The sequence below is a fragment of the Nansenia antarctica genome (assembly GCF_963989245.1).
Source record: "Nansenia antarctica genome assembly, chromosome: 3".
NCBI lineage: Eukaryota > Metazoa > Chordata > Actinopteri > Argentiniformes > Microstomatidae > Nansenia > Nansenia antarctica.
This window is the reverse complement of record NC_137688.1, coordinates 11,244,045-11,271,575: the sequence shown is the minus strand read 5'-3', so window position 1 is coordinate 11,271,575 and position 27,531 is coordinate 11,244,045. Positions and strand designations below refer to the sequence as shown.

The 27,531-nt window shown below is 44.7% G+C and overlaps 1 protein-coding gene across 1 annotated transcript; it reads right to left on the bottom strand.

Moving 5' to 3' along the window:
* Nucleotides 1-8,775: 8,775 nt before the first annotated feature.
* Nucleotides 8,776-25,773, bottom strand: cenpi (centromere protein I; the record flags this gene model as incomplete). Its single annotated transcript, XM_080526909.1, has 20 exons — nucleotides 8,776-8,913; nucleotides 9,129-9,170; nucleotides 9,622-9,840; nucleotides 10,375-10,423; nucleotides 11,210-11,334; nucleotides 11,505-11,640; nucleotides 12,141-12,250; nucleotides 13,759-13,823; nucleotides 14,022-14,139; nucleotides 14,654-14,742; nucleotides 14,890-15,010; nucleotides 18,611-18,739; nucleotides 18,954-19,085; nucleotides 19,207-19,293; nucleotides 19,639-19,685; nucleotides 19,928-19,976; nucleotides 20,170-20,277; nucleotides 20,433-20,548; nucleotides 20,675-20,815; nucleotides 25,614-25,773. 20 exons carry the CDS (start codon nucleotides 25,771-25,773, stop codon nucleotides 8,776-8,778), a joined length of 2,181 nt encoding a protein of 726 aa, XP_080383035.1.
* Nucleotides 25,774-27,531: the final 1,758 nt, after the last annotated feature.

The following is a 27,531-nucleotide window of genomic DNA, read 5'->3' as shown; positions in this document are numbered from 1 at the left end:
CATGGAGCGTCACCAGAACAAAGATGAGGTGAGAAGGTTCCTAGGGATGGTAACGTACCTTGCAAAGTTTATACCTCAGCTAACAACGCAGTTGGCATCCCTCGGGTGTCTTTTCGAACAGAAAACTGTGTGGATGTGGTCTGCAACTGAAGGAGACTCCAACACAAGAGCCTGTGCTGAAGTTCTACGACCCGGAGAGGAGCACCAGGACTTCCGCAGATACATCCCAGTATGGCCTGGGAGCAGTGCTACTGCAACAACATGACGAGCAGTGGCTACCAGTTGCCAACGCATCCAGAGCCTTGACGAGTGCGGAAACCAGGTATGCCCAAATAGAAAAAGCGCTTCTAGCAAGTACGTACACATGTGAAAAGTTTCAACAATGTGTCTATGGTCAAGCTTTTGAAGTTGAAACTGACCATAAGCCGTTGCGGTCCATTATGTCCAAGCCACTGAAAGACTGTCCCGTGAGGATACAGCTCGTGTTTATCAGACTGCAAAAGTACGATGTAAACATGATATATACACCGGGGAAGTACATGTACCGTACACTGCCGATACCCTTCCCCGAGCAGAGGTCCCCTGTGAACTGTTTTTGGACAATGGCCTGCAGTTTTTCAAGCAGCGAGTTTGCTTCCTTCTCCAGGGGGATTCCAACACTCTACCTCGAGTCCAAATTACCCAAGATCAAACAGCTTGGCGGAAAGCTCAGTAAAAATAGTCAACGGTCTGATGAAAAAAGCACATGACAGAGATGAAGACTTTCAGAAAGGTTTGATGATCTACAGGAGCGCGACACTGCAGAACGGTCTATCACCAGCCCAAATGCTAATGAGACGGCACCAACCTACCGATGCACGAGGACTTGTTGACTTGCAAGGGAGCACACAAAGTCAGACACACTAAGGAGAGACAAAAGGAGAAACAAAAACAGCTACATGACGAGAGCGAAACAACTGCCCAACCTGAAGCCTGGAGACAGTGTACGTCTCAGAGACTTCTCCACTGGTACATGGATGCAGCAAGGACATGTCGAGGAAGAAGTTGCTCCACAGTCCTACAGGATCCAGACAGAGTGCGGATCAGCTCTGAGGAGGAATCGCGCCGATCTTCGACTGCAACTGACTGATGAAGAAGCGACGGATCAGGAGATGGAGATTCAACAGGACACTTCAGAACTGTCAAAACCAACTGACAACAGGCAGAAGAACCACACTGGCAATGGTCTAACAGCTGTACCCAGGTCACCAGCTGCTGAGGGACATTCTAGACCTAAAGCCCAATGCACACGGCGTGCGATTTTGTTGCACGGCAACATTCGATTCTCCATTCAGACCACCGAAGTGAGTGGGTGTGAATGGAGAATCGAATGTTGTCCTGCAACAATATCGCACGCCGTGTCTGTGCATTGGGCTTAAGAGGTGTCCTAAGCCGCCTCAGAGACTGATTGAGAATTGCTGAAAAGAAATAAGGACTGTTCATAACTAGTTTAAAAATGTGTTTAAAAAAAGTCGAGCGAAGCCCCGCGGTGGCGCAGCGGTCTAAGCATTAGCCTCTAGTGCAAGCTGCCCACCGGGGACTGGGATCGAATCCCGGTCTCGCCAGATCCGGATATGGCCGGGGCCCACAGGGAGCGGCATATTGAGCGGCCGCTCCCAAGGGGGGTATAGGACTATTTCCGGACAAGGATCCGTCGCGCAACACCGCCCCCGGGGTGCCGGAATAACGGTGTTGGACTCGAGGAGCCAGACAGCTAGTCTGCCTGGCTATCTCCTCTGAGGCTGCCGGCCACGGGGTCGTGCGGCGGATCCTACGCAATAGGCAGGGGATAATTGGATACTAGGTTGGGTGCAATTGGATACCAAATTGGGTGAAAAAGGGATCAAATCTGAAATAAATAAATTTAAAAAAAATAAAAATAAAGTGGAGCGGAGTTATAAGAGTTATAAGATGAGAAAACTGACAACTGTATTTTATGTAGTTTTGCACATTCGAATCATAGAATCAGAATTCCTGGTGTGGGGAATGTTTTCTTGGCACACTTTGGACCTGTTAATACCAATCAATCATCGCTTAAATGCCACAGCCTATTTGAGTATTGTTGCTGACCATGTGCATCCCTTCATAGCCACAATCTACCCATCTTGTAATGGATACTTCCAGCATGTTAATGCACCATGTCACAAAGCAAAGGTTGTCTCAAACTGGTGTCATGAACATGACAATGAGTTCAGTGTTCTTCAGTGGCCTTCCCAGTCACTGGATCTGAATCCAATAGAACACCTTTGGGATATGGTAGAACTCTAAGCTTGAAAGTGTACCTGAAAAAAAATCTGCAGGAATTGCTTCAATGAAGCAATCATGTCATGATGGACCCGAATATCAAAGGAATGTTTTGAGAGCAAAGGGAATGCTGTTTTGAGAGCAAAGGGAGGCCCTGTTACTAATAAAATGTTTGTTGAGTCACACACAGACACGTACACACACAGGAGTTATTTCTGATATTTGATGAGTTCATTCATTGTATATGGAAGAGGATGAATTTCAAACTGCCTTAAACACTTCATAATGTATTAAAAATGTTTACAAAACGGTGGGACTCGAGGCAGTTAGGCCTACTCAAATCAGCACCTCCCAATTCCCCATCCAAAACATCTAAACACTCAGGTACTGTACGTGGGCTTAGGTCTATTTCTCTCGTGAAAACAAACCATGCAAACAAAATTGCCCTCAGATGTAAAGACATCACAACGCATATTCAGTTGCTCACACACGGCTCTCCCATTCAGTGCAGACCCTCTGCATATTACCCACAGTATGCTCCGTGAATATCAAGAGGGTCGAGGGGGGGGGGGGCGGGCCTCCGTAAGCAGGAGCAGCAGGAGACCGACCTGGCTTCAGTCCCCGCCGGCGGCCGTTAAAACCAGATCATTTTTGATAAGGCGGACCCCAAGGTGGCGGATTTAATCAGAACACATTAGCACGTCACAGGATGAAAAGTGACCAACCACGGCCGATGCCGGGCAGCCCAACCAGAACTGACACCAGAAAGACTAGTGCGGATCAAACAAAGCTGATACTAACAGGCACAATGTTTAAATATTTATACGCAGTACCAGAGGTTTACAGACGAATAGGTTCCGGGGGAACGAACCACGTAGCGGAGGGCCATTAGCAGATAGAAGTTGTCTAAATGCAGGAGCCATTAAGAGAGATTAGAGGGGAGAGGCTGCGGTAGCCTGCTGTAATGTTATTGACCACAGCCGGCCGGGCTGAGGCCGGGGACTGCACCCTGAATACAGCAGCAACGAGGAGGGTTCCTTTGGCCTGTCCTCTTCTGCTCTTACATTCTTATTGGAAGCACTTTCATCAGCCGTATAGGCTGGAACACAGTGTTCAATTATTTCCTGCATTACAGCCGCCGCTGATTGACAACCAACTAGCCAACCTTTGTGGCAGAAGGGTCTTTGGAAAACACAGGAAGTAATTAAAGGTTTGTTACAATTAAAAGCCTAACAGCAGCAATGCATTTATTTAATGTTTACTTAATACATGTGCAGTGATTCAGGCTTAGTCTTGTATTAGTTTGTGAGCAGAATGAAAGACAGATATTTATCCAGGGACACACATCATTCACCTCCCTCTGTGTGTGTACAGGGCAGACAAAGAGAAGAAACCAAAGGCACAGGCATCAATACCGCTCAGGATGACAGGATTAAGACATACAACATCACCTTGCCTGCCTTCAGAAGCTCACAACAAAGCAGCCTGACAGAGTAGAGCCAAGAATGTATGACGTCTTTTAGAGCATACCTCAAATGCATTCCTCACAACTCTCTCTCTCTCTCTCTCTCTCTCTCTCTCTCTCTCTCTCTCTCTCTCTCTCTCTCTCTCTCTCTCTCTCTCTCTCTCTCTCTCTCTCTCTCTCTCTCTCTCTCTCTCTCTCTCTCTCTCTCTCTCTCTCTCTCTCTCTCTCTCTCTCTCTCTCTCTCTCTCTCTCTCTCTCTCTCTCTCTCTCTCTCTCTCTCTCTCTCTCTCTCTCTCTCTCTCTCAAACACACACACACACTTCTGTTTTCATCTTCACAAATTATAAATGGTCACTTCTCTACCCTCCCTGTTCCTCCGTATGAAGGAGTGGTGGTGTCTCAGAGGCTCAGGAGGAAGGCCTGCAGTGCCAGGCAGTAAATAACTAACATAAACGTCTCGCTGGAGACAACCGGCAGACGCACCCATTCAATGTTAATAGGAGAGCATCGGTTACCAGATTCTAAATAATAGCTCCCAGTCACCATGGCCGGGGTTAGGTACCCAAGGTGATTGGATTTATAGAGTTAGCAAATTGCTTTTCTATCCCCATTCTCACACCCCCACCACCACCACCACCTCCACCGCCACTCCCACACACCCCACTATCCTCTTCTCCATCTCCTCTCTCCGCCCAGTGTGTGGATGATGCAGGGAAGGGCAGGTCTGCTGTGTCCTGCTTGACTGAACACACCCTTCTCCAGGCCAGAGAGCAGGGGACAACACCATTCCACTGGGGCTGTTTCTACTGGGGGACCTCCTTGACACAGCACTGTCACCTTTTCATTGAACCGGGCTGGGGGGCACTTTTGTTGGTTAGAGTGGTTGTGATGACAGAGGACCTGACTCCAGAGGCATTGTGGGGGTTTCCTATAGAATGGTGGGAGGTCAGGACATGCTGTGCCAAAGGGCGGGGACCGGAGGCACAAGGGCATCATTGAAATCACCAAGAAGACCGGAGTGACATCAATAAGGTCAAGGCTGTAGTCAGCTATAATTAAATCACCATGACACTTTGACCTCTTGATTCCATCCATGGGCCACTGAGTCATTTATGACTACTGAGGCAATGAGGAGCAGGAACATTCTGGAATACAAATACTCACATTTTTCCCAGAGCACCATTGCACTCAGCACAGTCAACAAAGACATCAAACCAGAATATCTAACGTCAGTGTAACCGTTAGGTAGATTGCTCATTAACAGGGACTGACATTTTCAACTCACTCTACTGAATTAAAAAAAGGAAGAACATTTTTAGCACAGTCTGTCAGGTACTACACTACAACACCACATAAACATGCAACCCAAAAAACATGTTTAGGACCGATCTATGGGATTGAAAACTGTAAAAGAATTACGTCTAGACTCCAGAGCACCTTGCATCTGTGAAAAGGTTTCACGCACTCTTACACCTGTCACAACTACAATAATCTCCATTATCCAACATCACCATTATCCGATAAGGTTGACGGTGCGTGTGTCCTTTGCGGGGAAATAGAAGCTATTATGGGAATAAGCCTCACGTTTTATTCATAAGGCAATCTAAACATAGCTCGGAGGAGTGTGAGTAAAATGGAAAGCATCAAATATGTCTAGAAAGCAGCTGGGGGGGGAGAACCAGTGACAATGAAACATGCTTCTTCTAATCCATTGAACATCTTTCACATACATAGTGAGCTCCTACATGAAATCAAAATAGGGCATAATGAACCAAAGCATTACAAAAACACCTTGTATTATGTTCACCACACACAGCCCAACCCATACATGGCAGAATTGATGTCAATTTACACCCTTACACCCCGTGTTATCGACAGTATTCCGTTCTCCCTGCTAAACCATCGCTTAGAGCTACTAAGATACTTTGATATGTTCATCACTCACTGACTGAACTAAACTGCCTGCTTCTAGCAGTAAGAGATGTCGGGTTTAGATCAAAGAATGCTGCTCAAGGTTGCTTCATAACACCTTCAAGCTCGTATTTAAGTACTGTCGTGAATACATTATTTTCCCCCCTCTGAAATAATCTTCCAGAACTGCCAACTTCTGCTTCTGCACTGAAATCTGACTTTCAGTACATGCATCTGACAGAAGCTTCGCTCGAAGCATCTTGAAGCCATAGGCGTTTACCCAAATAATAATAATTTTAAAAATCTTGTTTAACTAGTTTATATTATAAATGTAAATTATATTCTGCTATTCCACTGTCATGTGCAACAGTTCAGCTTTTGATAATGCTTACGGCTCAAACATTTGGGCTTCTGAATAGCCTGACTGTGCAGTGCCCGTTGCCAGCATCTTGAGGTGCGCACATAAGACCTTTTGTATTCCCTCATTTAGAACCATGCCGAACCTTAGAAGGGGCAGTGTTAGTGGTCCCGTCACTGTAACATTGAACAACACAGGCACATACCATTTGCATTTAATTCATGATATTAGAAAGCCGACAGCAAAACTGACCGGGATGATGCACGACACCGGGAACAACGCATGACGTCCGATTAAAAAATTATTTAGTGTTTTCCATAAGAAGATGAAGATGAGTATATGCATGTCACTGTATTCAGACGCGTTTGTCGTTCTGTCATGACAATATAATGACGGTGCAACACAATTACTTGGTTTCGTGGTCTAATTAAAAACAAATTACATTACAGCAATTGATACTTCGTAGGCTACCCTACGTTCAATTCTTACCTTTTTCTTGTCAGACAGAGATTTGGCTCAGGAAGAGCCTCAAAGTGCCATGGAATAGATTTCTATCGCTGACTGAAATACCCATGTACGGAAAACAGACGGAAAGTGAGGAGAGACTGGAGCAAAGCAGAACATTTCAAACGGCAGAGCAGCACTCAGGTCAGAGCAGCTCTGCGCCGCCGGAGTCTCTCATTGACGTTGACATCAGAGAAGTGTTTAAGGTCGCCCGTTCGGCTATTAAAATAGGGTTTCCATGATTGAGTTTATGTTGAGTTTTTCCATGTCATGTAGTCCGACTTTTTAAAACTTAATTAATCAAATGTGATTAAATCAATCACATTGCGTTCCTCGACATCAGTGTGCCCTAAAATCTAAAATATAGATGTACAGTTAACAGTATGTCCAAAGTATTCGATACATAGTCCTCTTCCCCAAAACGCAAGAAACACAATGAGCCTTACAGAATAGACGCACGATTAGTCTGCGACCCTATCCTCTAGTCTAGGAGATCATTCTAGCCCTAGGGACAGGGAAGTGACAAGACTCTTTACCATAGAAACCACATAGGACCCTAGCACACTGAGATTACTAACAAAACAACGAGATTTGAACACATTACACCAATCCTGAGATCTCTACACTGGCTACCAGTCACTTAGAGAATTTAATAAAAAATACTCCTAATTGCATACAGATCACAAAATGGTCTTGGACTACAATACATATCAGATCTCCTCCCACCCGATATTCCAGCAAGGCCCCTAAAGTCAGCTGAGACTAATCAGCCAGTCATGTGAAAACAAAACATGGTAAAGCAGCATTCAGTCACTCTGCCGCATGCTCCTGGAACAAACTCCCTGAAGAAATCAAACAGGCTACAAATATTACTAAGCTAAAAACCTTGCAAACCTTGTTTTGCAGCAGTTCTGATTAAACACTAACACTCTGTCTTTTTATCCATTAACTATTATCTTATTAAACGCGTTATCTATTTACCGTACTTCTTATATCTGCAGCAGTTATGAGTTTAGGCTGAAACATGCAGAATGATCCATAATCCAAGCACTGTAAGATCACTGTAAATATAGGCTCACACACCGTATCGGGCAGAATACAGATGCAGTATCAAACGTGTCATTTTAGACTGCAATCTCACACACCTGCAATCTTGCATGCCATATCGGGAAGGATAGCGGTAATAACACTTTTATCTATATCTTGTTATTCATTGTCATCTATATACAGTATATACGTGTATATACTGTATATATATATATTATTATTTTTTCTTACTATCCTCCTCTTGCTGTATTTTTTCTATGTAAAGAACTTTGATCCTGTTGTATGAAATATGCTATATAAATAAACTTGCCTTGCCTTGCCTTGAAATGCCAAATACACTCATTAAGCATACATAACCAAGTTAGGGGCTCAACTTTATGGATAATTGGAAAATAGGTTCAGAGGCTCAAATATGTTGCTGGGAATCCCAGTAGCATGAAGCAAATGCGAGCTCTCAGGTGTACTTCTGGAGGCTGCAACACTTCTATGATGGATTGGTGGACATCATGATTGATTGGTGGAGAGTATGCAATTCTAGTGAAACGAACCAATACATTACATTACAACAACCTGTTCAATAATGGGGATGCTGATCTGAACACAGAATGAGAACAGTGGTCTTTCTCTACAGTATGGTGCGTGACTGGCATGCATTGCGTTTTCCAGGCACCCAGCATGTTCCAAGGTAGCTGGAGAGCCAAGGGCCTATTAACTCTCCAGATGGATCCTTCAATTAAGGGAACATTTTGTTTTCCAGATGGTTGGGCCACTGACAATAGATACTGATTTCCCCCATAATGACTTTTTCTTTTTTTTGTTAAAAACAACGGATGATTTTTAATAGAAAAGTGATTCCTAATTTCATTAGTACACAAACCAGACAGCACACTTTGTATGCATGTTCACATGGAATGTTTGGATTGCTGTAACCAAGTAACAGACCATAATGACACTATTGTCTATTTAAAAACTAAGCTCATTTATTCTTATTTATGTGTAAGGTGCACAAAAAAAAAGATAAATGGTAAGCTATACAAATATACAGCAGGCAGAATTTAAAAATTCGTTCACAAAACATTACTGTAAAATTACAGGATTTAAAAAAGTATTTACATAAATAAAATATGGAGAAGGTAGTGGAATAAATATGTACAAAATGTGTCCTTTACATGAGGGAGCAGATCAAAGTCTTTCTTTCTTGTTAAGTTCATCTGCTGGCTCGACTGTCTCCTTGGCCACGTCCTGCTGTGACTGGTGTCTTGATGTTAATCTGGATAAACTGTTGGAGGCCCTGAAAGCCCTGAGCAAAAAGGAACTGCAGGTACCACTCCCAAGACTTCCCAACCTGTAGACACACAACAACAGTCAGGCAGGCAGGTAGACAGTCAGTCAGACAGTCAGTCAGGCAGACAATCCATTCAACACAAGCCATCCATGACTTCGGGCATCACATACGCACTGATCACGTAAGGGAAGTTCATTAAATGGCAGACTTCAAACGCACGCATCAGTGCATATATACAGTACATTACAGCAGGGGAGTGATAAGACAGGAGGTACCTTTATGCAACTGAGGTCCAAGTCCTTCCTCTCTGGCCAACACTGATAAAGAGAGAACATAAATATTAATCGTTACTCCCCCCCAGTACATTTCAGTAGAGCAGTTCTGGGTGTTGCAGTTGGACCAAAAAAGGTATGTGTATTATTAAACATGATGAAAACTGATGTCTCATGCAGCTCCAATGAATAATAAAATGTGATTCTGTATTAATGTATCCTCTATGAAAGATACATTAATACCACATCCATCGCCTTGTCCGGCCTTACAGTTGATTAACTCAGACACTACATCAGCTGTCTCACTGGGCTTGGAAAGGTTCAGCAGAACCATTCAGCTGGAATGAGCTCTGGATCACAGAACGGGATCATATAGTATAAATAAAACAACAGAAAAATGTTTTGCCTACAGCTACAAATTCTGAATAGGGCAAAATGGTGGTGGGGGGAAATAGAATTCAGTAGGAACAACACAAGGCTGTGGGTGGAAGTTCACCTGGCGGTGGAAGTCTATGGCATAGCCGATGAAGGCTGGATGGTGGATGAGGTCGAAGCTGTTCCAGTATTCTGGCACCCTGCTCTTCGCTAGGAGCTCCTCGTCCACCTCCATGTCGGTGCCCGGCAGGAACATCTTGGAGCTCCACAGACTGCTCACCATGAACACCAGGTAGCGGTTGAACTCCCGGTACGTCTGCCGGCTGATGTGGTAGGCCTGCTGTGGGGACCAAACGCTCAAAGTCAACGTAACACAATGCTTAATGTCCTGTGACTAGCATCAGGGTCGGGGGGGAAGGGTTAAACATCACCTTCCAGCGTCGATGACCAACGATGACCAATTTGCATGCCATTTACCAGCCCTGTTTTTTCTTCATAAGCCATATTGACATTTCAGGTGAACTTCTACTTAGAAATCCCATTACATACACTGTCTTGGACTAGAATACATTTCTTTACAGTGAGTTGGGCCGGTGATCAGAAGGTCATGAGTTCAAATCCCACCTGAGAACACCACCACTAGTGTGCCCTTGAGTAAGGCACTTAGCCCTAAGTTACTCCAGGGAGACTGTCCCTGTAATCTCTAATTGTAGTAGGATAAAAGTAGGATTTTCTTTTATAATTATACATTTTGTTCATCATCTGGGAGTGTAGCCTGAGAAGGACCTTGCAAGTAGCCTTGAATTACTTGATTATGCAAAACACTGTTAGATATGCAAAGAATAAACATATGAAAAGAAAAAAAGATCATTACCGTTGTCTGATGTTCTTGACTCTTGGCTGTGGACAGGTTACTCTTGTACCTGAAGTAAAAAAGCAATGACCTGAGTTGGTTCTTGAGTGAAGAGAACAACTTCAAAATCGATCCTAAAATGCCCTTCAAAGCAATACTCATAGTGCCAAACAGTAAGTAGCTCAACACATTGGCCTATTTTTAAGAAAAGCAGGGCTCTTTTGTCATGCCATAGCTATGTTTAAATGTGTAGCAATTGGTTGAACTGTTATATGGATTCAGAAAGTTCTCCATATAGGACACAAACATTGTTAAGAGAAGATATTATAGCGCCAACATGAACAGAATAAACAATAAGCAGTTTAATATTCATACACCCAAAGCCAGGGTGGAAAACTCCAAAAGCATTGTAATTGCAGTTCCGCGTTGTGTGCCGCTAAACCAGAGGGTGGTTGGCTAAAAGCCAGAATTGTAAACAAAGAAAGGGAGACACGATTGCAATGCAGAGTGCCATTTGGACTTTCCAACTGAGGGCTTCCGGTATAAAGTTAATTTGTATGGATATTAAACAGGTATGGCACTCATGGTTGAATTAAGTCACAAGCTACCAAGACACTCACACACATGGAGTGTCACGTTGAAGCTAATGATATTCATGCTTTGAGTAATGCTGGTAGTTTTGAGTTTTTCATGAGTCTTCAGGAGAATAGGTCAGGAACCGCCAAGGAACCATGATGTCATCTGCCAGGTGGCGTCAGTCATCCCAGAAATACATCTATACAACGCAGATGCTTTTACACATTCACTCCCACATGACACCCTGCTGCAGTGTAGAGATCTCTCCCTGTCACCTCACCTGCTCATGATGTAGCACAGCCTGTCCACGCTGACGGAGTCTCTGGCCAGCAGGGCAGGGAAGAACACGCCCGGGGGAGGCATGACCACCAGGGGGAGCCCGTACTTGAGGAAAATGTCACACACCTGCCATGAAGGAAGAGACACCAAGACGCACACACACACGCACAGACGCACGCACAAACAGACACACAGACACACACACACACACACGTCAATATGGCGAGGACAGCTAAAGGGAATGTGAATATTTCAAATACATGATGTAATTATTCCCATCAGATAATTATCCGTACCGTTTGGTAGAAGTCCAGGGTGAAGCTGAGGAGAAGAGTGTGACAGCCCTCCAGCTGCAGGCCCGCGGTGGCCAGGCGGCCCACGAACCCCACCAGCTCCATGACGGAGTCCTTGAACCCAGACAGAGTCATGTTTCTGGGGAGGGAGAGGAGAGCAGTCACACAACCAGGCCCGACCGGGGAAACGCATGATGAGGACCGTTAAATACGTTCAAACACGGGGGGGGGGGGGGGGGGCGGTACGCCCTTGAATCACAACCTCCCCTCCATCGACGGTCCACCTCGGTTAATGCAATAAAAGAAAATAACAAAATCAGCGGCTCGTGTGTGAGGCGATGCAGCCGTGGAGCCGATGCACTGCAGTTCATTACCCAGCCTTCCAGAGGACACGGAGGATAGACCAGGTTAATAGAGGGGGGAGGGGGGGGCGCAACCACACACACACCACACTCACTGACTTACACGCCACGTTTCACAGGCTTTTTTTGGCCACTGACTTTCTTGGTTGAAAAATAAGGGCCACGTGAACATTTAGCGAACACAATACTGGGGCGGGAAGTCTCTATAAAAGACGTGTTAACGCGTAGGAAACGTAGGAAGCAGTGGGGGGTGAGTGTCAGTGGGTGGGACGCTTACATGGGGGTGTGGCTGGTGAGGCTGATGTCCAGGCCGTCCTCCAGGGCGTACACAGAGTGCCAGGTCAGCCACTTCAGCAGCATGCTGCTCAGACACTCGATGACACTGCACTGGAGGGGAGAGAGATACGAGAGAGGAGGTTAGGGTTGGTTCTAACTGCACGTTTTTTCACAGGTCCACTCGAACCCGAAACCGGGTCCGCAAACGTAACGGGGCCTCGGATCCGAGGTCGTTCGACTGCCACAGCCAACGCCACCGAGCGGACCTGTCTGGACCTGTCCGGAACCCAGCTCCGACCAACAGGGCGTCAGATATACAAATGCCCTCCGTAAGTATTGGAAAGAGGAAGACTTCTACAATGGAAGATAGGGGTGTAACGGATCACGGAAATTCCGTGATCCGTTCGGATCGCCCTCCACGGTTCGGAACGCGTGTGTACCGCGGATCAATTGCAAATGAAAAAAAAAAAAAAATCTGTTTTTTTTTTTTTGCGTTCGTAAATCCGCTCTGGAATCTGATCAGCGTTCAAGGAACGCCTCTTGTCCAATCAAATTACTTGGTCCCTTTATGACGTCGGACCCAGTGTGCGCTCCGGCGCTCTCAAAGCGAATTTACGAACGCGGCCCAAGTGTATCATGTTACGTTGTTCGGCGGAGAAGAACTCGAAATGCCTCCCTCGTCATTTAAATCCCATGTATGGGAGCACTTTGGCTTCTCTGTCAACTATGACGGGAGGCACGAAAAAGGTAGCTCGACAACTTCTGATAATGTAGGCATTTTTTTCATACCATGTTCAAAATAAGGGTTCACTTTATTATTTAGTTAAAAGTGGCATAAAACATGTTTATTCATCTGCTTTAAAGAGCCCAGTGATTCACTGCTGCAACCAGGCGCCTCCTCCCTCTCTCCTATCATTTAAATTGAGTGTATTTCAGTATAATTATGTAATGTTTGAGTGTAGAATATGTTATATATAATATATATATGTATATATATATGTATGTGTATATATATATATATATATATATATATATATATATATATATATATATATATATACCGGTATTACCAGTTTTGACATCTTGAATGTTGTTGGTTTTTGTCACATAGTAAAAGTGGTGTTTTTACAGAATTCAAGGAAAAAGCAGTTTTTATAAAAACTAAAATGTTTGTGTTGATCCGAAAAATGATCCGATCCGTGACTCAAAAACCGTGACACGATCCGATCCGTGAGTTAGGTGATCCGTTACACCCCTAATGGAAGACCATGATTAATTAGCAGCCTGGGAGTTTTTTTCAGGGCGAAAAAAGCAGAAAGTGCATTTCATCATTCAAGATTTAAAAAGAACAGGTTGGGGGTTAGGAAATCCGAGGGTCTATTTGGGAACGAGTGCACATTTTCGGACCAGAGAAGACCTCTGGTACACACACACACACACTCCAAGTGAAAACGTGAGGTGAGGTACAGTTTATAGACAACGGCTGGTTTGAAGAGGATTAATATTATAGTATTACACAGCGCCAGGTTACAGTAGTAGTGGGCGGCCAGGTTCTGGGCTTGATTGACGGTACGGTACAGATAAACCCTCAAGGACACGGATAACATCGTGACGCATACCTTGAAGAACAGTGTAGAGGTGAAGAACAGCTGCGTGAGGGGCTCGAACAGGAGCTGGCTGATACCTGGTGAGAGATAAGAGGAGAGAATCAGATCTACACCAACCTTATCGTCCTACTGCGCGGTACCACCCTGCACCCGGCGTACGCCAGCGACGAGTGTGAACACGTGGCCACGTGTCTGCCTGTGACTATCTCAGCCGCTTAATGAGAAGAGGGTGGAGGAGGGGCGGTGCGAGGTGGGGGCGTACAGGGACTACTCACAGGAGCTGGGGACCACGGGGATGTCACTCAACAGGCCCAGGATCTGGGGGCGAAGGAGGGAGCCGTCCCAGACGTTGAGGAACTTGTAGAGGAAGCCCTCGGTGCTGGAGAAGCCCTCCTGAGGGGGGAGGGGGGGGGGGGAGAGACCAAACATAAGCATCTCAAATGAGCGTTTGACTGTGGCATCATTTATTAACGAGCGGTGAGGAGAGAGTGGGAGTTGAGCCTGATGCACTGTGACAGATCCAGCTCAGGAAGAGAGAGCAGGGGGAGGACAGGGGTGGGAGCCAGAGGTGGGAGACAGGGGTGGGTGACAGGGGTGGGAGACAGGGGAGGTTGACAGGGGAGAGAGACAGGGGAGAGAGACAGGGGAGAGAGACAGGGGAGGGAGACAGGGGAGGTTGACAGGGGAGGGAGACAGGGGAGGGAGACAGGGGAGGGAGACAGGGGAGGGAGACAGGGATGGGAGACTGGGGAGGAAGACTCTTCCTGGTGAACTGATGATTCACTCGCTTGGCCACACGTATTGATTGTAAGTTGCTTTGGAATAAGGCGTCTGCTAAATGCCAAAAATGTAACTGTAAATGTAAAGACAGGGGGGGTTTGACAGGGCCAGGCGAGGCGAGGCTCACCTGGAGAAACTGCTGCGTGGAGAGCAACCTGTCAAGGAACTGGATCGCCTCGGACGAACTCTGGCCCCCGTCGCTCCCGAATAAAAACTCTACCAACAGAAAAAAAAACGGATGATTTGGTGGAAAGGAAAGGAGAGAAGATAAAAGAGGATTTGTACAATTTTGACACCCAAAGTTTTTCCCTTTCATAAAAGCTCTCTACTGAAGTCTTCTGTCTCTGTGGCCAGCGGTGTTACCTTCGTGAAGGCTGTGGCCAAGCCAGGAGTTGAGGCGGAAGAAGGCGGAATCGTCCTGTACGTAATCCAGGTAGTGGAGCGCCAGGCTGGAGCTGAGCATAGAACCCATCTGAGCTGGGAGCTGGGCAGAGTAGAGAACACAGACACAGTCACACACACACGCACAGAGACACACACGCACAGAGGCACAGAGGCACAGAGACACACACACATACAGAGACACAGCCACACACACACACACACACACACACACACACACACACAGACACAGGCTGTGTTCGGAATGGTATACTAGCATACTGCATACTAGCATACTCAATGAGTACCGTATATACTGCATACTGCCTACTAAATTCATAAAAAGTATGTGAAAACCAGCCGACCATTTACAAAGTACGCATACTGCCTCCCAGAATGCATTTCGCCGGGAGTGGCGAATTTAAACCTCCATTTTAAACCTCCATTGGCTAAAATATGTAATTTTGGCTTTACAAGTGTTAACATGTCATTTTATGAAGTTTTAATATGTTTTCAGGCGAGAAAGTAACCACATATATTCCCAAAATGTGTCCAGTTTACCAAAATAACCCGTTTATATATCTGATCTGACGATTTTTTGCGTCTTCTGTTCGCTAGCTGCGTTCGTAAATTCGCCCTGGAAATATGATCAGCACTCATGTAATGCCTCTTGTCCAATCAAATTACCTGGTCCCTTTATGACGTTGCACCCGGTGTGCGCTCCGGCGCTCTCGGAGCGATTTTACGAACGCACCCTGCGTTGCTTACCTTCACTTACGGAGTTCGACAGAATTATCGTAACAATCCGCGTTACCGAGGAGAGGCGCGTGCAGCGGCCGAGGAGAGTGCACTCTTTCTGGATAGACATTTATGCATGCTCTCGGGGTTCGAAACATAACTTCCCGGGGTGCCAGTGGGTTGGTTGATGGCTCAAAATGACCGTATAGCGATGGTGGAGTTAGCAAAGTAGTATTGTGTTTTTACCACCTTCCTAGCCGGTGTTATTCACGGACAAATACGGTGCCCGGGGCACACTCTTTGCGGGTTAATAACGTCGCTTTACCGGGGCTTACGGTGAAAATTCAAATGTGTCCGGACAGGGGAGAGGGGCGGGATCGTAAATCACTTTGAATGGAGTCGATTGGAGACCCCCATCGATGTCGACACTGCTCGGAGTGAATTTAGCATTTGACGCATGTTGAACTCCCTGTTCATTGAGTTTACTCCCGGCTCACTTCTCGGGGTGGCACCACGGTGGTTCAGTTCACTCACTCGACAGAAATATCGTAACATAATTACAACGCGTTGTAAAATGATTTGGGGGGCCAACATCTTTAGCTAGCTCAAGTAACTAGCTTACTATATTGTTGTCTTAACAGTTGGTAAAATAACATGATTAAAATAAATATATATGAGCAATAACATATCGTGGGCAAGCACTACAACCAACTTGTCCGTCTGAAGCTACAATACTCATTCGTGATTGGGCTACAAACAGTCAAATACTAGGTGAACATGTGTGTAAGACACAAATAAACTTGGATTTCATGCATTTCAAGTGGCATATTTGTAATCATGACGATGTAGTCATGTCTAAGAATGCATTTCACCATGTTAATGTTAATTATTGTTAATACATGTTAATTCCCAGTATAGTGAAAATACCACCGCTCATCCGTGATCGGACTTAGCTGGGGTGCTGCAGCTGAAGAGTATCAAATAGAGTGCAAAAAAGCAGCATCTGCACACTAAAATATGTGCAAAAAACGATGTTTATTGCAAGCTTTCGGTCCCCAGGCTATCGGACAATGTAAACAAAAGCTGTATGACAAGTTTGTATGACGCAGTTTGACGAGGCTGAAAGCGCACAGGGTTGCCAGATGGGATTGACAATTTACAGCCTAAACTTTCTATAACCTCAAAATCAAGTAGCCCATTCGGCGGTAACCCGCCCCACCTGGCAACCCTGGACGCAACTCTGCAACCCTGGACGCGAAATGCATTTTGGGAAATAGGACCCGAGCTAGTGTCCATCGTAACTCACTTCAATTTTCACGGAAGTAACTGCTCGCCTACTAAATTTCTCGCATACTCAAATCTCGCATACTGTACAGTGTGAACGTACTACATACTCAAAATCTACGTCATATCTAGTATGAGTAGTATGCTAGTACGCTATTCCGAACACAGCCACAGACACAGACACACACAGAGACACAGCAACACACACACACACACACACACACAGAGACACACACGCACACACAGAGAGACACACACACACACACACACACACACACAAGCTGGACTGTATGCATCCAAATCAGGAAATTAGCATACCCTAGTCCCTACTGACGAATACCATTCTTCATGCCCAAATCCAAGTTTTTTTTATTAAATGCAGAATTGATTTGCTCCTGGGCTAATTCTGTCACATCAAGTAATCCTCATAATGCATTCAGGCACTGGGATGTGATCTGACGCAGCATTCAGACATCTCTCCACACACTGCCCTGTCCTCCTTTTGTGAAGAACAGCTGCCTCACAATATGGAAACTTGAGCTTAATAAATAAATAACACACACACACACACACAAAAAGCGAGACAGCCTGTCAACGGACATGGCTGAGCCTTCCCATAATTAAGGAGCAGACGCATCACTCATCTGAGAAACGACTGCTTTTAATGAGGGGGGAGACGCGGGGGGGGAGGAGAGGAATCAATGGTCCCTCATGGTCGGCCATGACAAATTTGTTTGCGCCGCGTGATCGAATGTACTGGCTGATCTGTCCGGCCGGCCGCCCCAGCCAGCAGCTTCCCCGCGGCCATAAAAAGACAGCAAGTACTGTCGGAGCGGCTTGTTGCACATGCCGGCTCGGCAGACTGTGAGGGAGGATTTACGTCATGTGAATCGTAAAATCGTCCTTAGGCCTTTAAAAAAAAAAAAAGATTTACTCGGGTTTATCAGGTCAATGGATCTGCCAAGCAAACGCTGTTTGCGAGCAGCGTTTTGTAATTGTCGACTCTTTATAACTTTTTCAGCGCCGGCTCACCACAGATACATCTCTGTTCTGTCTGTTAATTAATGCCCCATCGGGATAAACAACACTGATGAAATCTGTCACCGGAGCAAAGACAAATTTAGAAAACAAATAACATGGAAAGAGCTCATGAATCTGCTTTACGACTGCAACTAATAAACAAATGACACTGAAAGGCCTATTCTTCACACTGCGTTGAGGGCAAGGTTTTCTGACTAAAACTGTGCTGGTGACATAGCGCCACCATGTGGACGTGAACAGACGCTGCAAGTGAAATGGATAGTCGGCAACCTTATAAAAACACCTATTTGTGTGAAAAAAGAAAAGAAAAAGAGCCTCCATCCGTCTTGGCTTTAATCCTCATCATTCATCTGTTCCTAAGACTCAGACGTCCCCAGGCTATAGTGCTGTGTGACTAATCAGGCAGCTGAGAGAGAGAGAGAGAGAGAGAGAGAGAGAGAGAGAGACAAAAAAAGAGAGAGAGAGAAAGAGAGACAAAAAAAGAGAGAGAGAATGAGAGAGAGAGAGAAAAAAGAGAACGAGAGAGAATGAGAGAGACAAGAAAGAGAGGGAGAGAGAATGAGAGAGAGAACAAGCGAGAGACAAAAGAGAGAGAGAGAGAGAGAGAGAGAGAGAGAGAGAGAGAGAGAGAGAGAGCTACCTCTATGCGGTGGAGGTTCTCCAGCAACTGTGAGAAAGAGTGGAGTCGCTCCAGGGGGAAGACCTTCCTGTTGGAGGAGGTAGTCTGGACAGAGGACCTCAGAGGCAGGACCTCCAAGTGGCCAAGCTTCTACGAAGGAGAGAGGTTTATGTCAGGTTTATGTCAATGAGAAAACTAGCCTGTCCGTGGTTTCATAGCCACATCTCAAAATCAAGCGGAGAGCTTTTGATTCAAGATTTGAGGGAGGAACGGGTGACTGGAACAAACCAAACAGACATTTTATTGAAAGGTGCTCCACAGCCTGAATGAAGTACCCTTTCTATCTATCTATCTATCCTCGTACCCTTTTTCTAGAGCTGGTCTTGTCTTTCGTCCCGAGGGTTAGTCTGAGGTCGGCGGTCACTTGGGCCATGTTCCTCTTCTGGACGGCGCTCAGCGCTGCTTTCCAGATGGAGTCGTGGTTCTTAAACCCACTCTGAAATAAGGAGGAGAAAGATAGGATTTTTTATATCTTGTACATAATATTGTTTATTTGGCGGTTCAGGAAACAGTCGTTCGGACTATGAGCAGAGAGCACCAAGTGTTCATGTACAAACCATTCTGGTTGGAAGGGAGAGTGTCAGTAACTCTGGGCAAAACACTTTGTACAGTGACAGTAGGTGCATCAGGAACGGCTGCCTGCCCTGAGGAGACAGATAATGAGAGAAAATAAATGAGTCCGTCTCTGATACATACTTGCACTGGACGCATCTCTCTGGATGATTGATGTTAGTAATCATTCTCTACGCGACCACAGATAACAGCGTAGAGGATAAACCATTTATAGGAATTATGTACGGGGAAATGTAAGCAACGTGACAGCATTTGCCCCAGCCGCAATTCATCACTGAATATATTTCCTACAAATTAATTCAAGTAATTAAATTATTTAAATGCTTGCGAATTTCACATTCTGTAGAGACACACTTGAGGTTATGCCATTACTAAATAATAGAAAAAAGTAATAGAAAAGCACTAAATGTTTTTACCATTTTAGACTGAAGTTCCAGCAGTTTTCGGACTCTGAATGGCCGGACTGTGACAGAAGACAACAGTGAGATGGGTAACAACATTAACAGTGATATCTGATAATAATAATAATAATAACTTTTATTTGTATAGCGCTTTTCCTGCAAACGTTGCAGCCCAAGCATTATATAATCATAATTTTATTATTTAGTAATTTAAAGGCAATATATATATATAGATATAGATAACACTTAAATCAACATCTGTATTGTATGGCGAAGGTTTATTGAGTACTAGAACATCACATACCACTTTCCCTCTGGGTCAAAAGGTACAGCAAATGGCAGATGTAAGGACACTAAAAGACAAAATAAAACATCATCATATGTTTCCATATCAATAAGGGATGTAGAGATTGTTCAATGGTTGCCGTGCATCACCATGGATATTCAGGGCACCATCCTAACACGGTGAAAAGAGCTAAGAGACATGATGAAAGTCTCCTTGTTCGGTGCCAACCGTCATCTATTGGTGTAAACAGAGCCACTTACCAAAGTTTCCTGTGTCACAAAGCTGAAGATGAACCCATAGATGCCTCGAAGGTTATCCTTGGAGTCGATCATGTCAAAGACAGTCAACACCCACCGAAGGAAAAGAACCTGGAAAACAACCACCGCAACAACACTCAGATCACTATCAGTATCAACCTTTACCTTGAGTCTTCATCATGACTTGGACACAGGGTATTTATTTTAGCCTTATTTTTCCGGGAAGTCAACGTGCTATATCAATGATTGAACGATTGATGGATTACCTGTGTGCTTATTGTTATCTTGCCGACACACAACCATGACACTGCTCTAACAACAGCCTCCTGTGGCACCACGGTGGCAGGGATCAGGAACTTCAGCACCCGAGCACATGTGACTCCTAATGGGCAGAGGGAACAGAGGTTAAAGACAAGCCTACATTCAGGCAGGAAGGAAGGTTACAAAAGTGATGTATTATCTCTTGACGTAACACTCTCTATTGAATGTGAGAGGCTGATTCTCCTACCTCCCACGCGGAGGCTCATAGCAAACTCCAGCATGACAGAGATGGCCTCTGGAGGGAGTCCTCGGCTGAGGGCCACTTCCTCCACAACCTCCAACTTCCCAACCAGCACATCGTTCCCTAGGACCACGGTACCTGCTTTCACTATGAAACAAAGAGAGCCCACTCAAAAGGTGGATATACTGTGATCCACGTAAACCTTTCACGACCGCGCATTATAAGTTCAATGTCAATTGCAGTCAGCAGCCAAATACGATATTATTAGGTCACATCAAACTTGTACGTTAGGTTGCCTGTATATTATAATATCTAATATTCTCATCCGGGATCAGGGGGATGAGGGGATGAGGGAGTGAGGGGATGAGGGAAGGAGGGGATGAGGGGGTGAGGGGATGAGGGAGTGAGGGGATGAGGGAAGGAGGGGATGAGGGGATGAGGAGATGAGGGGGTGAGGGAGTGAGGGAGTGAGGGGATGAGGGAAGGAGGGGATGAGGAGATGAGGGGGTGAGGGGATGAGGGAGTGAGGGGATGAGGGGATGAGGGAAGGAGGGGATGAGGGGATGAGGAGATGAGGGGGTGAGGGGATGAGGGAGTGAGGGGATGAGGGAAGGAGGGGATGAGGGGATGAGGAGATGAGGGGGTGAGGGGATGAGGGAGTGAGGGGATGAGGGAGTGAGGGGATGAGGGAAGGAGGGGATGAGGGAAGGAGGGGATGAGGGGATGAGGAGATGAGGAGATGAGGGGGTGAGGGAGTGAGGGAGTGAGGGAGTGAGGGGATGAGGGGATGAGGGGGTGAGGGGATGAGGGAAGGAGGGAGTGGGGGGATGAGGGTGTATACTGTGCTTGGTGACTCAGCACTTACTCTAGTCACAACATTGGGTTAGTGTTTATATATAGAGCTTCTGGAGGGCAACTTTATTGCTGATGCCTTTCAGAGCAAGCTCCTTCATCAAAGCATAATGTCACAAGTAAGACAACACAGTATATACAAGAACACATGACATAGCAAGTAGCACCACCTGGACTTCAGGGGAGGGGCTAGGCCACATCTAATATAATATAGCAACACACTATGGAGAAAAAACAAGTAAACAATTAAATAAAAGGTAAAGACATAAGAACATCTATATCAAATACAAAAACTAACTAAAATAGCATAATAACCAGGAAGCACTTATTAGATTGGATTGGAGAATGTTAAAATTCCAGTCAGTTTAATTTTGTATTTATTTATGTGGCCAGAGATTATTCCATGTGGCCAGAGATTCGTTTCATCATTGTTTTGTCGTTGTGTAGCCTAGGCCTAAAGCTCTGTGCAGACCAGCTATCTTCAGTGCTCCCATAGGGCTTTCATACCGCCAAGGCTCCATGCCTGTTCCCGTTCCCATTCTGGAACCTCAGGGGTGTCTGGCGAACCAGCCCGCTCTCATACCAGTTTAACCTGAACCATCAGTGTCATCAACGTTGGGTGACGTGACGAAGGGGTGGGTTAAACAAAAATGTCACAAAAAGATGGCAGCTACTTCACAGTGGTTTTCAACCCTCTCCTCGGGGACCACCAGCCGTTCCACATATTTGATCTGTTCCACCACCAACACACCTGATTCAACTAATCAAGTGCAAAACCTGGTGGTGGAACAGATCAAATATGTGGAACGGCTGGTGGTCCCCGAGGAGAGGGTTGAAAACCACTGCGTGACTACAGTATCTGAAATAAAAATAATTTTCGATGAAAATAAATAAATAACACGTTTTCTTAATAAACACAATTTTCGATGAAAAAAACAAACAAACAAAAAACACGTTCTCTTACTAGCCAGGTGCTCCATTACTGGTATAGAAATGGCTTACAAAGTTCACGTTCGCACATGTGCGCGCATGTGTTTGCTGAGCATGTGAGGAAGAGTATGAGGAAACCTTTGATAATTTTTAAAATCACTAATGAATAGATTTTGAATTTAGATTAAATGACACTTTGTCTCCTTCCTTCTTGCTCTCTTGCACGTCTTACTAGAATATGGCACACCCACTGACAACGTCACGGTTCTAGTTCTAGTTCGACGGTTCGACTCCAAACCAATTTATTTTCAGTCTGAACGCAACGGCCGGTTCCAGATTAGGTTCAGGAACGGGAACCGGCTTGGAGCCATGGTGGTGTGAAAGCCCTAACAGACATCCATTGTTGCCAGATTGACCGAGTTCCTTTTTTTTTGTTGCTATTTTTGATCACACTGGGTGGGAAGAAAGCATTTGGGCGGTATCAAAATGTCAGTGCCTGCCTGAAAGTTACAAAATGTGTGAAGTTAAAACACACACACTAGGGTGTACATACAATGTGCAGGTTTTTTAAGTTTTGTTTTTGTTTTGTTTTTTACAAACATCATCGGCCACAGACATACAGTTTAGGGGGCAGGAGATGTGTTTGCCACTCGCTAGATATAGTTGCAAATAAGGCTGTGCAGCTTCTCCCCAGCAACCTTGAGTATGTGATCAGAGAAACCTACAACTCTGGTTCACCAAGTCAGCCAAGCCTGGGACTATAGGAAAACCTAATAACTAAATAAATAACGGGGACTGTCCATTGAAATTGAGAAGTCCCAGCTCTACCCGTTGGCTAGTGATGGCAGACTGCATTGATAGAATTGTTGAACAAGAGGATGCTCTCAGACTTCACTGTAACATGGCTTCAAGTGCCTTGTGTGTCGTGTATGATGTAATGTCAGCTCATGTACCAAAGTAAGATACATTAGAACTCTTCTCTATTAAGTCTCTGTTTATTAGAATTTTCCACTTATGTATTCGATTCCAATTTAGAACTTAGAAGTGTCTCTGAACTTAGCCGCCATAGCCAGGTAACATACGATGACTGATGGATAGATGATTCACTTTAATGAAGGCTATTTGTTGCAAGTCACTTAGGATAATAAAGCCGTCTCAATGTCCCAGTGTACATTGCGGGTTACTGTTGAATATCACTGCATCTTGGGAAATGGTCAAAGCCATCTGACAACCCTGGCAGACATCTTCAACACCTCCCTGGCTGAATGTAAAGGTACATCCCTGCTTCAAAACATCCACCATCATCATCCCCGTTCCCAGACCTTAATGACTTGATGATTGTGTTCCTCGGCTTTTTGGGAACGGGGATGATGGTGGATGTTTTGAAGCATTTTATATTTGACTTATATAGCACCTTTATCCAAAGCGCTTTACAACGGCCTCTCATTCACACACACATTCACACACCAACGGCGGCCAAGCTACCATGCAAGGCCCCCGCTCACTGGGAGCAATTTGGGGTTCAGTGTCTTGCGTGACTTCGACAAATAATCTTGTGTCATTGGGGGGGTCATTTATATAAATTAAATGAAATAAAAACACTGTTATTTACAGAAACTAAAGCCACAAATGCTCTCCCACTGTTGACGATGTTGTGTGTGTGTGTGTGTGTGTGTGGGGGGGGGGGGGGGGGGGGGGGGGGTGATTGATTTTGTTTTTGCAAACTGTGTTGAATTGTGTCTTTGTTTGTTGTGTTGAATTGTGTCTGTTTATTTCAGTTGTTTATTAACATGACGCTGATCTGTGGCTGCTGCTGTTTGAACTGGAAACTGAATTATAAAATATGTAAAATATGTTGCTAACAAAGCTGGCCAAAGTATTATCAATCTGGTGGAATTTCAAGTGGGTCAGGTACTATACTGTGTGACTGAGTAGACAGGAATGATTTTATATTCTTCTCTTCTTCCTCTCCATCCTCTTTCTCCCCCCCCCCCCCCACCCCCCTCACTGTCTCACCTCCCTTCTCTATTATCTCTCTCCTTCTCTCTCTCTTCTCCCCCCCTCCCCCCTCACTGTCTCACCTGCCTTCTCTATTATCTCTCTCCTTCTCTCTCTCTCTTCTCCCCCCCTCCCCCCTCACTGTCTCACCTCCCTTCTCTATTATCTCTCTCCTTCTCTCTCTCTTCTCCCCCCCCCTCCCTCCCTCCCTCCCCCCCTCACTGTCTCACCTCCCTTCTCTATTATCTCTCTCCTTCTCTCTCTCTTCTCCCCCCCTCCCCCCTCACTGTCTCACCTGCCTTCTCTATTATCTCTCTCCTTCTCCCCCCCTCCCCCCTCACTGTCTCACCTCCCTTCTCTATTATCTCTCTCCTTCTCTCCTTCTCTCTCTTAATATATAAGTTTACATTCAGCCAGTGAGGTACCTTTACATTCAGCCAGTGAGGTGTTGAAGATGTCTGCCAGGGTTGTCAGATGGGTGCAGTGATATTCAACAGTAACCCGCAGTGATATTCAACAGTAACCCGCAATGTACACTGGGACATTGAGACGGCTTTATTATCCTAAGTGACTTGCAACAAATAGCCTTCATTAAAGTGAACCATCTATCCATCAGTCATCAGTATGTTACCTGGCTATGGCGGCTAAGTTCAGAGATCAAAGTTCTAAATTGGAATCGAATTCATAAGTGGAAAATTCTAATGCATTTAACCAGGTTTGATGTGTGTTGAAGATGTCTGTGAGACACTGAAGACAGCTGGTCTGCACAGCGCTGCTTCACAGAGTACAAACCACTGAACACAAACTGATCAACTCCATATAGCCATGTAATTACCTCATTGACAATGTTGTTACTAGTTATAGGTCTATACCGGTATAGAGGTTATTAACTTACTATACGGGTATAGAGGTCTTAATGTAAAAATATAAGGCTTTTGTTTTGGACGCATCGATCCACCTACTTTAGTGATGATGCCGGTAGGTATATTTAGCCAAAGCTAGCTAGCTAGCTAAAAACAAGAAGACAAGAGTGGTCTTGGAAGTTATATAACTCCACAATGTTGACATATAGAAAAAGCAAACAAGCCAATGCTAAGCCGAAAGACTTGATACATGTTGATAAAAAGAGTAGATAAATGTTAGTTTAGCTGAACTAGCTACTCACCCTGGGAGAGGTACTGCAGCGCAGACAGGAACGGGTCAGCCTCCCCAGCCTCGCTCTTTCTTCTCTCTTCCAGTCGCAAACTTCTGTTACTAGTTCGACTAGAAACGGACACATTGCTCTCAGATGATGAACCCAATTCTGACCTCGACAGGTTAGACATAGTTTTCTACATAGTTATAGTTAAAATCCATTAAAATAGGTATTAATATTATTACGGTAAAATGTCTGGCCAAGAACATTCAAATCTTGCGCGCGACCGTTTGCTGGCTGTGCGCAGGCGCAGTGTAGTAGTTCCATGAGTGCCCGCGGGTAGGTAGACGGTCGTTGTAGTTCTCAGCCCTCTTTGTTTTAGTTCAACGTGACTGCATCGCTGATGTGCTATCAAATAAATAGTGTGGAATGTATCATTTGTTATGAACGGAATCCAAATGATCCGCCATTTTCACGTCCACTGTGTTTTAAATGTTTTGTAATAATGCTCATTTTAATTGAACTGCAAAAAAAACACAGGCCACATAATGGACACATTGTTCATCTCACCCATATGCCATTCTTTATTTTCCCTCATCGTTGTTTTACAGAAGAATCTTGACTACTATGATAAACACAAGGCAATGTCCGCCATTTTATCCCCGAAGCCCCTCCCACATTGTGGATATCCGGGTTTGGAAATTAACCCCTTACAGTCACCCTAGTGAACGCAACATTGTGAACGGAACAACTGCTCATCTGACCAACACTTCTCCCTTTTCTACTCAGGATGAAATCACTTATAACGAAATATATTTCTATTACAGTGTACAGGTAAAATCCAGACTAATGGTAATAGTCATAGGAATGCTTTTTGAACATAAAGATTGAAGATTAATACTATTAAAAGTCCCAGACAAAATAGACTCAAAATGGAATCATAAGCCTCCATTGATATTTGACAGAGAAAGAGACAGAAATCAAGTCCTTTATGTCATTCGACAAAGCAGATGGACTTTGGCACAGAAACATGAGACAGCCATTGCCCTCCCATTAGTCTCTCGTCCCATAAGGAGTTCTTTAGAAACAGTGCTGGGATGACAGTTAACTTCCACTAATGTGGTTATTTATTCAAATTGGGATGGGCAAAATATTTTCAATTTTCATGCGTAGGAATAGTTGCAGGAGATTCTAATGAACAGGAAAATACTAAAGGAAACTAATCAGATGTCAATAAAAAGTATTCTTACTTCACAAGTACTGCATTGAAAAGATATGATATGTTTCAATAAATGTGTTCAACTACAATGTTATTTTGAACAGTACTAGGATTTTGGTTTGGACTGTTTCATTGAAGCCAAATGAATCATGCTTAACTACTGTAAAACAATTTAATGCATGAATTAATTAATGGGATAATTACCTACCTAAAACGTAAACTAGAAAAGAGTACCAATTTTCAATACTGAAAAATATCAGCATCAAAGCCAACATTGTAATTCAAATTGGTATAAAAAACAAAAAACAAAAAAACATAAAGACTGCTTATCTTATGGTTTAATAGATGCAAAATAAATTAAGACAAATAACAAAACAGGAACAAGGACGGATTGCTTGGTGTGACAAAGGTCCTATTTTTCAAAAGAACTGAGCTCATTACAGTTGCCACAAGTATGATTGTCCCGTGTCATGGTAAGGAAACATAGGACAATGGTTTTCAGTTTGAGGATCGGAGTGCAGGGGAGCAGGTGAGACCAAAAAACAGTCAGCCAACAGGGTGGATATGGGGGGAGATAGGGGTGTAAGTGTGTGTGTGTGTGTGTGTGTGTGTGTGTGTGTATCACTCTTTGTGGCAACTGTTTTCCCTTTGAATCAGAATTGCTCCAATCCAAAGAGACGCACAACAAGGTTCCTTTTGCTGTCGCTCTGCCCTAGGTGGACCGTCGGA